The 17,231-nt window shown below is 37.8% G+C and overlaps 1 protein-coding gene across 1 annotated transcript; it reads left to right on the top strand.

Moving 5' to 3' along the window:
- The first annotated feature begins 266 nt into the window (after positions 1 to 266).
- LOC146161029 (coiled-coil domain-containing protein 40-like) lies at positions 267 to 14,287 on the top strand. Its single transcript, XM_083384099.1, has 20 exons — positions 267 to 363; positions 495 to 576; positions 1,845 to 1,959; positions 2,378 to 2,466; positions 3,009 to 3,161; positions 3,807 to 4,026; positions 4,654 to 4,811; positions 5,450 to 5,590; positions 5,969 to 6,072; positions 6,734 to 6,977; positions 7,417 to 7,599; positions 8,234 to 8,479; positions 9,096 to 9,309; positions 9,875 to 10,044; positions 10,467 to 10,558; positions 11,083 to 11,203; positions 11,509 to 11,697; positions 12,292 to 12,450; positions 13,051 to 13,158; positions 14,026 to 14,287. The coding sequence occupies exons 1-20, from the start codon at positions 347 to 349 to the stop codon at positions 14,158 to 14,160; spliced, it is 2,940 nt and encodes a 979-aa protein (XP_083240225.1). The 5' UTR covers positions 267 to 346; the 3' UTR covers positions 14,161 to 14,287.
- Positions 14,288 to 17,231: the final 2,944 nt, after the last annotated feature.

A 17,231-nucleotide genomic window follows, 5' to 3' on the forward strand; every position in this document is an offset into this window, starting at 1 on the left:
TTTTAGATAATGATTTTTTTTTAATTTGGGGCAGAAAGCTAAACTGATTTTTATTGATGTAACTATACATAAGTAGTATTAATAGTGATATTGAAGGTATATCTGTTTTTTAGTTTAAATTATAACTTTTTAATAATTTTAGTGGCTAATCTTATATTAATAAATTATAAGTCGATCGCTGCGAAGTTAGCACCCCATTTTAAAAACATTGCTCAGTTTTGCCGCTGGTGGAGTTGTTGTCTAGCAACGCCAACAAAAATAAATTTCGGTTTTGTAAATTTTGACTGTAGTCTTACTATTTTTATTTATTTTTCTCATTGCAAGGAAGTTAATGTCCAACTAAAGCATGGCAGACAACGCAAGGTTTGGCACTAATTATGTATTTTGTCAATGGCTTTCAGATTTGTTATGTTTATACGCTGTTTTGTGTTTCTTAGACTTTAACTATTTTTTACACAACGTTCAAAGAGTTGTTAAAATTGTTTGTTTTTCAGGGGATCTGATGATGAAGATCAGCCCCGTCTGCCAGGGTTTGCAAATGCAGTTTCGAAAGTTACTGTGAAAGCATTACAAGAGGTTTTTATAAATTTTAAATTATTTGCTTTGGAATAACACATTACAATGTTTGCCTCTGGTAGAATCCTACCACAACGCACATTATTTGGGTTAGGGTGCGGGTATCGTTTGGGTTAGAGTGGGTTATGCAATAGTATTAAATAATGAATATAATAATACTTGACCCACGTCACCCACCCACACCCAAACCCTAACTCACACCCTAAACCAATATATTGTTTGTTGATTTAATAACTGCCATGGTAGGATTGGCTAGCTTAGGTTGCTTTGAGTAATGTGTAAAAATTTCTAATCGATATCTTGTTTACTTCCGGAGATATTACGCAAATAGTTTCGAGCTGCTTACTTCCCTTTGGTGATTCTAGACCAGCACCCAATTTTTAAACTCAGCTATTTGCCCGATTTGCCTTGAACCTGAACTTTTAAATTTGCAATATTGTTTGGTGTACTGCAAAACAGTTTACAATTTATTGCTATAGCTGAAGAAAGTATTAAGAAAACTAAAGTTTAATATATGATATACGTCAGGATTACTGTCCAGGGCTTTAGTAGTAAATTGTGTGCTAATATTGCAAAACCGTTGATAGTATTGTTAATTTTAAAGTTTATCAAAAATGCCAGTGACACATAAACACAATTGTTAATCAGTTTTTTTTTCTACATAAAAGTTTATTTTATATTTATCACTTCATATATTTTCATCCAGCGTTCACAGAATTCTTGAAAAAATGTTTGTAATGTTAAATTTTATTCCTGTTTTTCTCCTGAATTTCCAACACTTCATTTATACATAAATCTAAGTTACATGAATTCATTTGTCATGTAAATTTTATTGTGTGAAGTTAAAGTATAATATACAACTTGACAAAAACATATTATCATTTGTACAATTTTATAGTAAACTCTTTACTTAAAACACCTAATTATTAGTACATATTTTTAAATTCATAATTTATGGTCCTGTTTGCTTTGAAACTTTACTGAATCTTTACATATATGTCCTAAACAAAACTTTTTATATACAGTTCAATATTATTTCATTTATTTTCTATTAGTTTTGAAATATAATATTCCTTTCCACTGTTATGTTAGGATTGTGTTCTTGATTACAAAACTCATTCTGCAAAATTTTAAACCCTGATTAATGTGTTAATTTTGGTATGAAAGGTTTTTCTCAAAATTTCCGAATGGATATTTTCCTCTGGTTTTGAACTGTAGTGTGTTATGGATGAATTGCTGTACTAGTCAAAATATTAACTTATATTTAGTTTACAATGGATGATGAACAATCTGTTGATGCATCTTTGATGCAAGGTCCTCCTCCAACCACTTCGGAAAGTGAGGATGATGTCAGAAGAAGTCGCCCCAGCAGTGCAACACAAGGTAAGAAATGTTTTTTATTGGAATAAGTATGGAACCTATTCTGTTGTGGAATTGTTACTTTGTGTACCTAACTGCAGATAAAAACACCATACACTTTTAGGTAAAATAACTTTTTATCTCTCAGTAATTGCCAAATTAGGTGTTTACTGTTTAATGCATTTGTAAAAAGGCCTTTTTAAGCTTAGGTTTAAAAAGTTATGTTATTACAAAATGTGTACAAGCTCACCAAATATTACTTTTTTAAACTTAAAATTGAACAATTTTTTTTCATTTCGTTACAGTGATTTTAAAAGTCACGCTAATAATAGTGAACTTTCTAAATGCAAATTCATTTTTTATTGACTAATCTTTTTCACTTTATTTTTAATAGTTTTTCTCTATGCTTATGCAAGAATATATTTATTTTCTGTGTAAAAAGGTGAAACAAGCCAGCTGCTTAGGAACTTGGGTGAAGGACTTGGACATATTGATACTGAAACTGATGAAGAAGAGGAAGATGGGGACAGGGTGAGAAGTCGTTATTCACCTTTCCCATTGTTGAATTTAGCATAACATTTGCTATCAATAAATATAAACACAAATTATGTCATTCTAAATATCTGTAACAATTCAAATGACTTAAACGGTCAACAGTTTGCAAATCTTAACATGCCTAATATTGATGTTAAGACTGTTTATAAAAACAGGTATACATAAAACATTTCTTAAAATTTTACAGAAATATATATTTAGCCTTATGAATAGGCATCGTCAGTTTCTGTACATAAAGCAAACATGTATAAAATGCCAACAATAGTAGTTAAAATGTAAAATATAAATATATATAAATATAAGATCGCATACAAAATTATACAACACCTGCAGAGGTCAGAGGCAAACACAACAACTTAATGGCAACAAGCGGCAACATGAAATTAAAAAAAATTAATTTATGTTTTATACCTGTTTTTATAACAAGAGCAAGAATCTTTCTTTTACATTATACTGTCTGCAATAAATTCCTTACTTACGAAAGTGTTTTATGCCTAAGTGATAAGTTTATTATCCAGGATGTAGACTCTGAATCGGATCCGGAGGATGAAGTCCAGTCGGATCTTGTTGTCCTTGATCCTGACCATCCGCTGATGACAAGGTTCCAGGCCGCACTTAAGGGCCATCTCACCAAACAACTGGAGAAAGCAAGACTTGAGTACAAAGAACTGGTAAACCTGCATTACTTGTCATTATGACACACTGTTTGTGAAAGAGTATTTTTTAACTGTCTTGCTTTTTCTGATAGACTATGCCTTTCTGTTAATGTACAATAAGTGCTGTCACATATCTACCAACATGGAAGTAAGGGGGTGGTATACTTCACTTTTAGCAAGCTGAACTACTTTAATTGTGACAAAAGTATGTTGGTATTAGAACTAGCTTAAACAGCCCGACATGAGAATAATTTATCACTCTACAGATACAATAGACTTGGATAACTAAAATAAATTTAAAACGCATTTCCAAAGAAATTAAAGTTACCATTCAGTCAACCTTTCAATCTGGAAAATGTTCAAAAAAATGTTTCACGTAATGCTAAAAAAACTCAAAGCAGTAATTTATATGTAGCGCAGTAATTTCCATGTGTTGTTCTTTAATTCTTATCTTAATATACACGTTTATTAACACTTAAACTTAGAGCAAACTTTCAATCACTTATTCCGTATTTTAGGTTGATGAGGGCGCGGCTCTCTGTAAAAAAACAGGTTTCAGGCCTGATCCTGCACCTAAAAAAATCCCTCGCCAATAATTAGAAGATTTGAGCGGGCTTTACAGTACCTGCACATTTTAGTAACTGTTATCCGACGCTGCAGGTGGACGACCAAAAGCGCAAGAAGACGACCCGCGAGGACCTTGGCGTTACGTTGTACGGCGTGCAGACCGAGCTGGCGCGGCAGCAGTCCAATCTTGAGCAGCTTCATGACAAGCACGCCGCCTCGGCCGAGAAGCGGCGCAACCGCGAAGAGAGCCTGTCCAAGATGCGTGACGTATACAAGCAGGTGCAGAGCCTCGCCACCAAGGAGCGCCGAAAGAGTAAGTGACGTTGGTTCTTTTCAGGATTCCACACAAGTTTACGTGATTTCGGTGACATCATAAACCCCTTATGGTGTATTTAGAACTGTGATTGACAAACTGAGTGTTGCACGGAACATCAGTGTGTCTCATCAGTGTTTTTAAGCGTGCCCCAGAACTTTCATCTAATTATGGAAAGTAACCCATTTGTGTTACAAATCGGCTACCGGCAAGCACGACTTTAGAGAACAATATGCATTAACATCGTAAATCGCTTCCACATAAGGTAGTGAAACACAACCCAGTGAAAGGTCTTAGTTTTGAACAAATAATGTCTCCATCACATCATATAAGGTTTTTAGAGATATCATTCGCCTTTCTAAAATAAAAACGCGATGTGCAGCTTTAAGGAGTGAGTTCTGCGCATTTTGTAACTGAACGTTGTCTGGCACTTGGACTAAATAAGTATTTAGATGTAATTGTTTAATCCAACCGAATTGCTTGTCAAGTTGAACCTTCTCGCCATGATAAAACCAATGTATTTTTTGCGAACTGAAAGTTAAACATGACACTAAAAGCTTTGTGCCTTCACGAAAACTCGACAATGTCGTCACTCCCTGAAAAGCGGTTGAAATTTTCTGTCAACAGACGCCGAGCTGCAGACGGAGGTGGAGAACCTCTCCACGCGTCTCTTCTACATGCAGAGCGCCAAGGAGGACATTCGCTCCGACATCGCCGTCATGAAGCGCGCTGCTGAGAAGGCCGAGGTCGAGGTCGGCCAAGCGGAGAGGGACAAGAAGCACCAGGTGCGCTTTTTTGGTTAAAAAAAAGATACCCTGGGCACTTTTTTTGCAATATACGAAAGCTGATACGCCGCCTCCGCGCCCGCGTCGAATAGTTATGATTACTCTGCGTTCCAATTTGGATTGAACTTAAAGCGGCTTTAACAGCTATCCAGATATTGCCTTGTGGGCGGCTTGAGCTGTACATATATATTTTTGCTTTTTTTAAATAAAATAAACAATAGTGAGACAGTTGTTCACCCGAATCCCTCACCGATGTGAATTTAGTAGGGTATTTGAAGTACATTTTAATTTGGCACCTCCAAGTAACTTGTCCTAATGTTATGTAGTCAGGGGCCGTCAAACGAAAAAAAAATGTAATTGAAATTCTAACAATTATAAAAATACAGAGCAATATGTTGGTAAATATGGTAAATATGCAGGATAAAAAAATATATAAAAAAGGAAACATACTTCTTCGGACGTTTCCACAAGCTTTTTAACCGCCGTTTGCCTTTTTGTTCACAGAAGCAATACTTTACCGCGTGACAAAATGCGAAAGGGGAAAGTATTAGAAAATTACAAAAGCAAAGAAAACAATATATTCTTAAAACAGATAGAAAGACAATGTATCACAACCGTTTGATTTACTTTGTTGGCAGGATCTTCATGTGGCGCGGCTCACGGAACGAGTGGACAACTTGCGTGAGACGATTGCGATGTACGAAGCCCAGCAATCCGCACAGTCCGAGGAGACCATATCGGCCAAGGAGGCGCTTAGCGAGGCCAAGGACGAAATCGAGGTGCGTTTGTCCTTTGTAATCCAATCCTTTTTTGTTTGCTGATGTTAAAACTAAATAAAGATTTATTCTAATGTTTAAAATGCTGTCTACCTCTGTATGAGCTTTAAAATTATTACTACGTCTTACTACAACCTCCAACCATTACGCTCGAAACTTTATTGTATTGTTTAATGTTAAACGCCTATTTTTAATATGTGTTAAATTGGTAAAGATTAGGTAATTTGCTTTTAATGCAACTGTACTGCTTTATCATATAACAAAAGAGTTTTAGCAAAATGCGAGTATTTCGTTTCTCAAACAACATTGCAAAAGCAAAAATACAGGATAAAAAAGTATTACAAATCGTGATTATACGATGTTCAATCCCTTATTTTGCAGGCAATAGAGTTGGAGAAGAAGCAGTTGTACCAACAGTGGAACTCCAGTTTGATCGGCATGAAGCGTCGCGACGAGGCACACGCCGCAATGCAAGAAGCTCTCAGGTCGGTAACACAGGGTACGCGATTGACGCGCTCTCATAGCTAGAACCCGGTAATTTCTTGGTGTTTTACGTAATATTGCAAAGTCCGAGGTCATTACAATTTATAACACTTAATTTTCTTCGTCAATCTTAATACTGTGGTCATCCGAATATACAATACTCATGGAGTTGTGTGTGTATCTGCCAAAAGTCTAACCGAAAATGGATGATTCCACAGGAAAAAGCAATGGTCATACGGATGTTATGACCCTTCTCTAAATCACCTTGAAGGGGCCGTTTCGGCATTTTAAAGTGTTGTCCGCTCATGTAATGTTTGGCGATGTACCAGCCATTGCTTCATAGTATAGTGTGATGTTGCAATCGAGTTATATTGACAACTTTAAGTATAAAAACAAATGTTGTGCTTTATCCTGGGCAAGGCTTTGCCAGTTTTATAAAAGGTTGAACATAACTAAAAAAAACCCAGATATTATTCTCTGACCCGGAAGGTCTTAACTACTTAGTCAGTGTACAACACGCAAAATATAAGCTACTTTATATTGTGCTTTTAGGGGGGACAAGACTTGGCCCCCCTCCTAGACAAGATTTGGCCCCCTTTGCCAGTTTCATAAACGCCAGTTTACAACATACAAAATAAAAGCTACCTCGGTCGTTGTCCACAGCCTGGCGAGTCAGCAGGTGAAGTCGCTTGAGACCGAGATCGGAGGCTACAAGAAGTCGATCCAGAAGGAAGAGGAACGAAACGAGACGCTCACCATGGTGATGAACAAGACCGACATGGACATCGGCCTCACCAAGAAGCAGATCAAGCAGAACCTGGTCAAGCAGGACGCGCTAAAACAGCAGTACGGCACTTACAGCAGGACGCTGCACGAGACCGAGCAAATGCTGAACAAAGTCACCACCGTGAGTCCTGCTTCACTTCCATGAGCTCTGTTTAACGATGAATCGCTTGTAGTCGAATCCAAATAGTCGAAGAGTTGTTAATATATAACCTGCCACCTTAATTTATGCCATGAGCTTACAATTGAAAATTTAATCCTTTTAAAATAGTGAAGAGGCACTGAATTTTGCTGCAGTGGCCAACTAGGTTGCGAACCTAGACGAGGGCAAACGAGGAAAAATTGCAAATAGAAAAAAAGTTAACCAAATTTCGTGATACCAACATTTAAAATGTACATCTGAATAGACACGGAGCTGTTCCTAGAAGTAATCAAGTAAAACTTAAAGTTTGTAAACCCGAGTAAACGCAAGATCAGGCGTTTGTATCAATGAGTATATATTTTGCCTGAGTGATATCATCCGCCCCATGAAGTCATCGAGTAAATTCGCTTTTCTTCTCCAGGAGCGCTCGATGAAGCTAAACGAGATCAACGCGCTGCGAAAACAAATCGAGCGCGAGTACGTTGAGAAGGTGGCACTGGAAGATGAAATCCTCAAGGACCTGCAGCAGCAGCTCACCGCCGACAAGGCGCAAGTCTACACTGTCCGAATGACCGAGAAGCTGCGCGAGACCAAGAAAAAGCTGGTGAGTGCGATGTATCCGTGTCTTCTTTTTCAAAGTTTGGGCGCGATTGCGCGTTAACGCTGCTTCGTGGAACGTTTTTTGTGCTGTGTTTTGTGTTTCCTACAACAGACGCGCTAGTGCTTGAACGATGTATTTTCATGATCTCAGATGCGATTTAAAGCTACCTGGAAGCGCTTACACGGGGTTGTGCTTTAAATGATTTGTTTTAATAGTTTATTTTTGTTTGCTGCACATATTTAAAATTGAAAAACGTGCTGATGGGTATTAGGTTTAGCAATGGAAGCGTATCAAAATGTAATTGTCAAAGAAAAAAAACGTTTTGTTTTAAATGTTTAACGTTTGATTTGGACATTTCGATTAAAAAACAATTTTAAAGGTATTTCTTTATAGTGCTGTAATGAGTTATATATATTCAAAGCATGTCGAGTGATCCTATATTGGGTCTTTAAAAACATAGAATTCAAATCTTTGAATGTTATAATATTTTTCATAAAAAATTGTGACAACCCTTAATTTTTTAAATACGCGTGTTTAGTATAACAAAAAACCCACAAACTAAAATTTAACACCTCCAAGCCAGTTTCCGTCGCTCGCATAACTTCCCGCCCTTCTAATCTTCCTAATGTTTCCGCAGGAGGCTGACTTCTCGCTGGTCGAAAACGAGATGGCGCGATGCTCGCTCCAGCACTCCGAGTGCTCGGCGCGCATCCGCCAGTTGGCGCGCCAGCGTGAGGAGCTGGAGCAGGAAATTCGCTCCAAGAACGAGCTGATCACTCGCGCCGAGCAGGAATCGATGAAGCGGAACGCGGTGATCGAGCGCAAGCAGACGACCATCGACCAGTACAACAAGCGACTTGACCAGCTCGTCTCATCCAGCGGGGTAATTTTGAGCTTTTGATAGAGTTTTTGCGACGATTTTTTCAACTTAGGAATTCCGTTCTTTTTCGTCTATTGTTAATGAATTATGACGTCATAAACTAGTGACAGGTAATACGTCATAAAATAGTGATTTGTAATGGAGTCATAAAAAATAATCAGACACAGCCAATTAACGCAAAGCGAACACGTGCGTCGAAACCGCTTGGTGTGCGATCGTTAAATTCAGGCGAAAAACTAAACCATAGACGGTGAAGTATGTGTGATTGATTTTAGTAAAATCGTGTTTAGAAATCATGTTTCACACAAATAGAAAAGTAAATAACGTTCCGGATTTGGGGAAGGATCAGCCTTGAACAAGTGGTTATACAAAGAGACCGACCCTTTCTATTTTAGCAATATATAAGTTTGATTTAGCGAAGAAAAACAAAACATTCATAAAATAAAGTTCTTCAGGAAAACCGCTGATCGAGTCAATGTCGCGTAAAATCTTTGTTATTTGTATTCGTTAAAAACAAATGACTTGTAAGCCGATTTTACTCTTAGCATGGTCTGGCCTAGTAAAAAATAACATTCGATCCCAAGTCGCCCCAACTCTTTCTTTTCTTTTGGGCTCGCAGGGAGAAGAGATAGGGCCGCTGGAGATCCAGATCAACTCGCTGAACAAGCAGATTGAAGGCGCGCTACACGGCGTCACTGAACTACAGCAATTCTGGCTCCGGCAGCAGCACGAGCTCGTTCTGCTCAGCAAGGCCCGGGACCAGCAGAACGACGACCTCGAGACGCTCAAGAAGCAACGCACTATCCTCACTCAGAAGAAGCTTAGGATCGAAGGTAACGCCCTTGTAATAATCTTGTTTTGGTTAATCCTGTTTCGTTTTGTTTTGTGATTTTATTCGCTCTTGCCGATTCTTCCTTAGTGGTATTTGGGTCATTGTTTTGGGGATCAAAGGGGGTAATTTGACAGTTTAGAGGTGATGTTTAAACATTGGATAGCAAAAAAGTAGTATCGGCCTTTCCTATAAATATTCATATAAATGCAAATATATGTAAGCCATTTTAGCGAGTTTATCCATTACCTAATTGACTTTCTTTAATTTTTGATAATGAAAAGGTGTTCAAACAAACTTGTTAGTATGAAGGTCGCCATGAATTAATAAAAAACTATTTGTATTTTGTAGAACATAAATCTAAATAAAGATGTGCTGCATTTTCTAAAAATATTAACCCGTTTAAAGAAACTGATTGCGCATTGAAACAATGCTAATAATTGTATGGGCTTCGGTCGAACTTTTTTTTTTGCAAAAGCTTCCAATTATTCAACTTGCAACTTCACGATTTCAAGCGTGTTGTCCCGAACTTTTCGTCCTAATGTTAAAGCGGCTTCTCGTTCCTTCAGGCGACATCGAGCAAGAGGTTCAGGAGCAGAACGACATCAACCGCTCGGTGCGCAACATGCAGAACGCAATGATCAAACTCAACACGCTACTCAACAAGGAAAAGGGTGTACAGGAAAACCTCGAGCAGGGAAACGTGCTTACCGAGAACGAGTTCATGCTCGAACTGCGGGTGAGTTGCTCGCTCTTTTGGTTAATGCGTATAAATTTTATCCTGACGATCGTTTGTGGCAATCTTACGCACGCCACGGATTCTTTCGATTTTTTTAATGAGGTTTGAACCTTCCCATTTTTTTTACGTTTTCGTGCGCTGGTTTAGTGGAATTTGCGTTATACTGGATGTTTCGGAATATTTGGATAGTAACCTATTCACATCTTTATATCTCTTTTAGTTTGACCTCACTGAACTATTGCTTACGAGGTCTATCGCGTATGCTTTGCTATATATCGCAATCAGTAATTCTTTGGTATATCTGTAGTTTAACCTTTAAAAACGTATATTAAGTTTAAACATGAAATAACAATTAGATTAAATCTAATAAAATCTTACATGGCCGTGTGTTGTCAGCTTACGAAATGCATAACTTCTTACAGGAAGCGGAACTCGAATCGATCCAGATGCAAGCCAAACTCGATTCGCTGAGAGAAGAAAAGGAAAATTTACTCAACAATCTTATTGAGGCTGAGTACGTACACTGAGGAGTGACAGAATGAAACACAAATAATAAATATGATTCGAGGCGGGGTATTGTAGTTACCATAAAAAATGGTTGGACCAGAGCTTTGGGATATCCAGCGAGTGATAAATAATAAGTATTCGAGCTTTAAGATAAAAAAATAATCGAATGGGGCGGTCTTGTACGCTTTGTCCACACAAATTTGGACAAACAAGTAAAACTGAAAAATTAACAAAAAAATTAACAAAGTTTAAGATTAGACGTTTATTAGAAAGAATATATTATACCCCAAGCAGCCTTTTTGGTTCGAATAACAGATAAATACATACAGTGTAAAGCTATCATTTTCATAGAAATAATAAACTGAAATAAAACTTATATACTTTAGTTGAAATCTGACCTTGCACTTTAAAATCAAGTTTTAAGGTCCGTCTTATACCCGTTTAACTATAGATTCAAGCAAAACCACAAAGGTTGTAAAAGAGATCCAAAGCGTTTAACTATAGCGTTGAACTCACACAACTTTTTCACAGACGTCAGATAATGCTTTGGGAAAAGAAAACGCAGCTGGCAAAGGAGACGAGAGCCGCTGTGGACTCTGAGGTCGGCCAGGGAGAAATGCGAGCCATGAAGGCGGAAATACACAGGATGCAGGTATCCCGTTTACTCTTTTTTTCTCGGAAATGCGCGAGCGGACCTTTTTATATTAAACCTACATTGCTGTTTTTGTTTTATGCTGGAAAACAAAATACTAATTGTTAGTAAATCGTAAAAACAATACATTTTGAATTAACGCAGATGCATAAAAGATGTCAATATAAACTAGCGTAAATTTATTATTTTTATATTTCACTAACTGGCTAAGTTGCGCTGTAAGGACAAAGCTTAAGGTGAATAGAAGGCAAATACAGTTTTCTTTATCTTAAAACAAATGTTGCGACTTGCGATGTCTTTGGCAGGTGCGCTACGCTCAGCTCATGAAGCAGCAGGACGTGATGATCCGTGAGATGGAACAGGTCGTATCACGGCGTGAGACGATCGTGACGCGCGGAACGGCCCAGTCGAAGCTGGATCGCAAAACCCCAACCAAGGGAGCGTTCCAAAAAAAGCTACAGGACCTTAAGAAGAATATTAAGCACACGCAAAAGGTAATGTGTATTTTAGATGACTTGTCAGTTATTTGTTTCTTAATTAATAAACTAGAAAAGTTACTCGACTTCGCCTTTGAGGTAATATAGCTTTCGGGACAAATGTAGATCTTTGTTTCTGACAAGCTTAAAGTAATAAGCAGGTTAAAAACGATTCAAAATTCTTACTTTTAAGAAGTAATCTTTAAAATTTACGTTTGTTAAACATTGTGTTAAATCTCACTGTTAGTATTTCGGTGAGGGTAGACTATGTTTTTTTTTTTTTGGTAAACTGTACAAACAAATTCAGCTGGCTTTTGAAAAAACTAATCCACACTTTTTATTATTTTTACGCTTAAACAACAAAATAGAAAGAATACAAAATAGCTCCTATTAAAAAGGTTGCGAGGTTTCCAGAATTTAGAGCACAGATATACTCGGAATGTTTTATCGACTTGATCATAAAAATAAACATAGAAAGCGTCGGTAATGTCTTTGCATACTTACCACGGTAACACGAACCACGCACATAACAGTAAGCAATTTAACATATCATGGTCAACACTTCAAACATTGATAACCCGTTAAATCATTATTCACCGTTGCGCGTCACAGATGGCTGCCGACTGTGACGACGACATACGTCAACTGCGCGAAAACCAATCAGACATCAGCCGCAACCTTGAAGAGAAGCAAATTGCTGTTCAGCAACTTCAGGGCACCGTCGACACGCTAGAGGGAGACGTCGAGGCCTGGGACGAAGTCAAGCAAAGAGTAAGTTAATATAGGACGCGGGCGGTGCTGATAGTTTTATAGAGCACAAAACATTTTTCGAAATGATTTAAAATGATGTTTTTGCTATCGTATCTTATCTATACTGTGTTTATTTAGCCTTTTTTTGTATATTTTTAATTTATTTGGGTACGATGTGAAGGGTTAACTTAATTTTTTTGCAAAAATAATCACCCATTTGGCAAAAGCTGGAATTATTTTTCCTGTGCCAAGAGCCCATATGACGTAATTTATAAATGACTCTCATAGCTAACCCAATGTGTAGATGTTTGTGTACACTGTGCTAAGCCCACCGCTCCAATTTAATCGCCAAACATTACCGATATTCAGATAAGGAGGTAAATGAACACCTTTCCCGGTCACCTAAATGACAACGGTTTCTTTATTTGTTAGGCATTGATTATATGGGTTTAGGATTTGTATTTGTTAAGGCCAGTTCCATTGTGGTGCCTCTTTGTTTGTTCCCTGTTGCCTATGTTTATTTTGCCGTAATGCTAGCGTACGCTAGTTTTGTGTTTTTAACGAAGAGAGTTGCTCTTTTGTCCGACATGTTTTTAACCGTTTCTGTTGCTTGTGTGCCAGAATTTAAACGAGCTCGTCGCGAAACAAACGAAGGTGAAGCATCTGCAATCGCTGAAGGCCGGCAAATACACGCCTCTGTGCAAGAGCGAGGAAGCCATTAACGCCGAGGTGATTGATACAGTGGTCCGATAGAGTGATGAATTAGGATAGATACAATGCGTACACACCAGACGACAGCTTTTTTGTTTGGGTGTCGCTCTTCTGATATTGGTCCGCTCAAATCCCGTTGGAACGAAATAAAAACTATTTTTTTTCTTCTCCAACGCGTACTTTGCTTGTTATTTAGAATGTATTAAAAAACAAACACACTAAAATGTCTGCAGCAGTACCTATACCCCGGACCTATTTTTACGTTTTGTGATTGTGAAACCAGTCTGGTAGAATTTAGCTGCATTTTCCAACCACTGGTTATTCTTTTATTACGTTAGTTAGTGATTTACTACTACATGCCTCACTTAGCTTTAAACCACATGCTATTGAGGTTTAATGCTGTGGTGCACTCAATTCTTTGTCGAAAATAATGAAGATTGTTCTACTTAATCGTGCTATTTTTGCTAAAAATAAGAAAAATGGCTCTATTATTTAGGTGCAAGTTATTTGTGTAAAAGTGAGCAACACTAATGTTTTTAAAGTTAAAGTTTTGACACATTCCTACATTATTTCTTACACTTTAGTTCTGGCTGCCGAACATACCATAAAATAGATTCTTTCAATGTTGATTTTTAAAACTGTTTGCTTTTCAGCGAACGTTGAAGCGTAATTCAATTTAAGTGACAGACGAAACCAGCCTGCTAAAATATCGCTTCCCCTTCCCTGTAATAAAAGCTTTTTTCGCGATATAATAATATTGACCGACACCAAGTGCCTATAGTTTTTATTGGCGGCGACAAGTTATAATATTTTACTTATTGATTTTTAGTTTTCTTTTCAAAACCTGTTTTTGACCGTTTTATGTATGTTTCATGTGGATTCCAGATGCAAAAACAAGAAGACCGATTGCATCACATGATCAACATCCTGGACAGAGTCAGCCAGGAATATCCTCACGCGCAGCACGCCATACGCAGGGTCGCTTCTATCCACGGGCCGCAGGATGATTTGGCCAGCTAGTCGCGTGCTCAGCAGAACACTTTTAACATGTTGCTTTTTCGAACTGCATGCGTAATGTCGCTGTTAGGACTGTTGTATTCTCTTTTTTTGCACTGTGCAAGTTGCCTGCGCAATAAACGCGTCGTTGAACCGATGGGGTGCTTCCTGTACCTATTGATGGGTATTGAAACTGTCCGACGGCGACTTGGATATACGTGACGGAATTCACCGGCGTCGCTGTTTTGTCTGGAAAAATCGGCCCCAGACTCGCCACGTATGAAAGGTAATTCAAAGGTGCGCGCAATGGTTCGCTGCCACTGCCATTTACCAAGCCCCGTTTCTCCATTAATCACACTGCAAATTCGTCACCGGCGGCATGTGGCAACACACAACTGTTTCGGCTGCTAGCAAACCAACACCGTCTTTGTTACGTGCAAGGACGAACGCCGCTTGTTTGTAAGAAGCCGGTCGTTGCCGGGCGCTGTAGATTTGAAAGACGACGAATAATATCTGTTCTAGTGATCGCGGAAAGCCGATCCCAACCAAGAGCTCATTCACGCTCAGGCGCTGCTTTTGTTCAACCGGGTTTTGCGCGCGGCACTTTTATTGGTTACACATTTCGCCGCACAGTTACCACCTGATTCTGGACTCCCCCCTCAATGTCAGCTCCTTCAACATTTGAAATTAAGAATGACTTATATTTATTAAAATTCCTGCCTAAACGAATAAAATTATGAGGAGTAGAATACTAAAAAAAAAAACGCTTTGCATTATCGGTAACTTAACAATAAAAGACAACGGAATCCAGAAGTTTACCAAGTTTTCGCAGTTTTTATTGTATAACATGCATATTGCATGTTTTATATGTAGGCTACATTAAAAGCCAAACATAAATATATGTTAACATACTGTATGTGAGAGACTTGAATACACAATTTTCCATTAGAAAACTCATATTAATAAACTATCCAACCTTTTAATCTGAGGCCCCTGTTAAGTTATAAATAAACCACTGATGGTGTGAAACAAGACATTTCTAGTGGGATGATTGTGCACGCATTTTTTGCAATTGTAACTCAAGTAACACATTTTTTTGATAAAACAAAATTCTATATAATATGTATGTAATATACTTTGTTTGGAACTGATGAAGGCCTACTCGCGACCATTATAACTTTATGCCGCCTCCAGCATGAGCATTTATAGTTCGGAGATAGGGATGCAAGCTGTTTTACACAATATTTCACATATTTTAAGACAGTAATTGTACACACTTAAAACAAGAATACTGTGCGCATATTGTGTGTCATGTTTTGCATTGCGAATGGTGGTGTTGGTTTCACGGGTCCTAATTTAACTATTATGCTCTCATTCAGGTACAAATTTCAAAAATAATTTTAGATCGCGCATATAGTTTTGTAAATTTTCAGAAACAGTTCGGATTCCCACGAATATTTACAACCTAAATAGTTAATAAATGCTTCAGCATTTTTACGGGATTGCAGGAATTGAGCAAAAAAGCTTTTCAGTATGCTTGGGGTATTTACAATTTTTAGTCTGCAAGCTCTTAATTTCCCGCCACCCTTTACGTTTTACAGCGATAAACAAAATGCTTATCTGTCTGGGCAGCTCGACTCGATGACCAAACGGTTATCTCGCTGTCCTTGTGTTATTCTTTATGTTATTTTGAAATCATGATTAGGCCTAATAAAGTTATAAAATTCGCCATTCAAAAACAAAAACACAAGACGTTGGTAAGCAGTAAACAATACTGAGTCGGTTCCCTTATCACCCAAATGTGGGACAACTAGTGATGATATAACCAGGTATCAGTTCCAATCCAATGTTGTGTGAAATTCCTAGGTGCGAGTTGCGACCACAACCGGTCTTCAGGCAATGTTTTGTAAAAAGGCTGTTTTTGATGGTTTTCTGTCATTTAGAAAAGACAAAGTCCAATTAAATTTATTAGCGAGATGCCAAATTTTGTAGCGGTTTGCGCTCCTTGTTGTTACCGGTTTGAAACTCCGGTCATTCAATTGAAACAGTCTATTGGATTGTGACGTCGTCATACCAGCCTGCGTGAATTCATCAAACTGTTAACATATTGCTATACTGAACTCGTGTTTCGTAAATTGCTTAGAATTTCCTGTTTTTCTTAACCGCATTGTTATGAAATTTTTCATGTTATACCAAAACGAGCAGTCTCGCTGTTCAATTGAGGAGTCCAGATCGCGTACGTACTGAGGTAAATTGATGTATCGTAAGTTACCTGTAAGAATTGCTTAACCTTAACCGTTGTCGCAATAAATACTCTTTCATTGTGGTTAAAGCCACAATGTTATATTTTAGGCACCTGCAGACTGTAGCGATCAAACTTTATCAGTTTATTCCCGTCCGGTTAACACAATTATATTTTACCACATGCTTATATAGTCTATGACATGTAATATGGTTAAGGAAAAAATATATAGCCTAGTGACTTTGCAAAGCACCTGAAACACAATAACAGTCCTAATAAAGCACGAGTTGCCAGTCGGGTATCTGAATGACGTTTAAACAACAAAGCTGGTCTTTTGCAAGCTATTGAGGCGAAGCGACCATAATCCCGTTTATTGTAAGGAATTTAATAAAGTTTGTGAAGTAGGTGAATTTATTAATGTTTTGAAGTGGTTATCAGTACAACTGACTGTTTTAGGTAAAACATCATGATAAGTTTTATAATGATAACTAACAAGTAACAATTGGGCAATAATGACGACAAGATAATTGCTTAGCACAGCTTATTATCTTTTTTTGGTTTTAGAACGTCCCTTAGGCGTATTTGTAATTTCTATTTGACCGACGATTAACCTACGAGGCAGTGTTATTATAGCGCCGCGTTTATCATTATCTCTATCCATCAGACACATGACAGTCTCAGAATAGAATTTCGGTTGATGTCAAGCGGAATCGGAAAGCAGAATGCCAGTTGTGACTGTTCGTTACACTCTTTCCTGCTTGCATGCAGGCATTCATGCTGCATATATACGCACTGCGCAGTGTCAGAAAAGTAACCTAAGAAACATAACATATATCATACTTTCATCAGTTTG

This window comes from Ascidiella aspersa, chromosome 3 (assembly GCF_963924565.1).
Source record: "Ascidiella aspersa chromosome 3, kaAscAspe10.2, whole genome shotgun sequence".
NCBI classification, from domain to species: Eukaryota; Metazoa; Chordata; class Ascidiacea; order Phlebobranchia; family Ascidiidae; genus Ascidiella; species Ascidiella aspersa.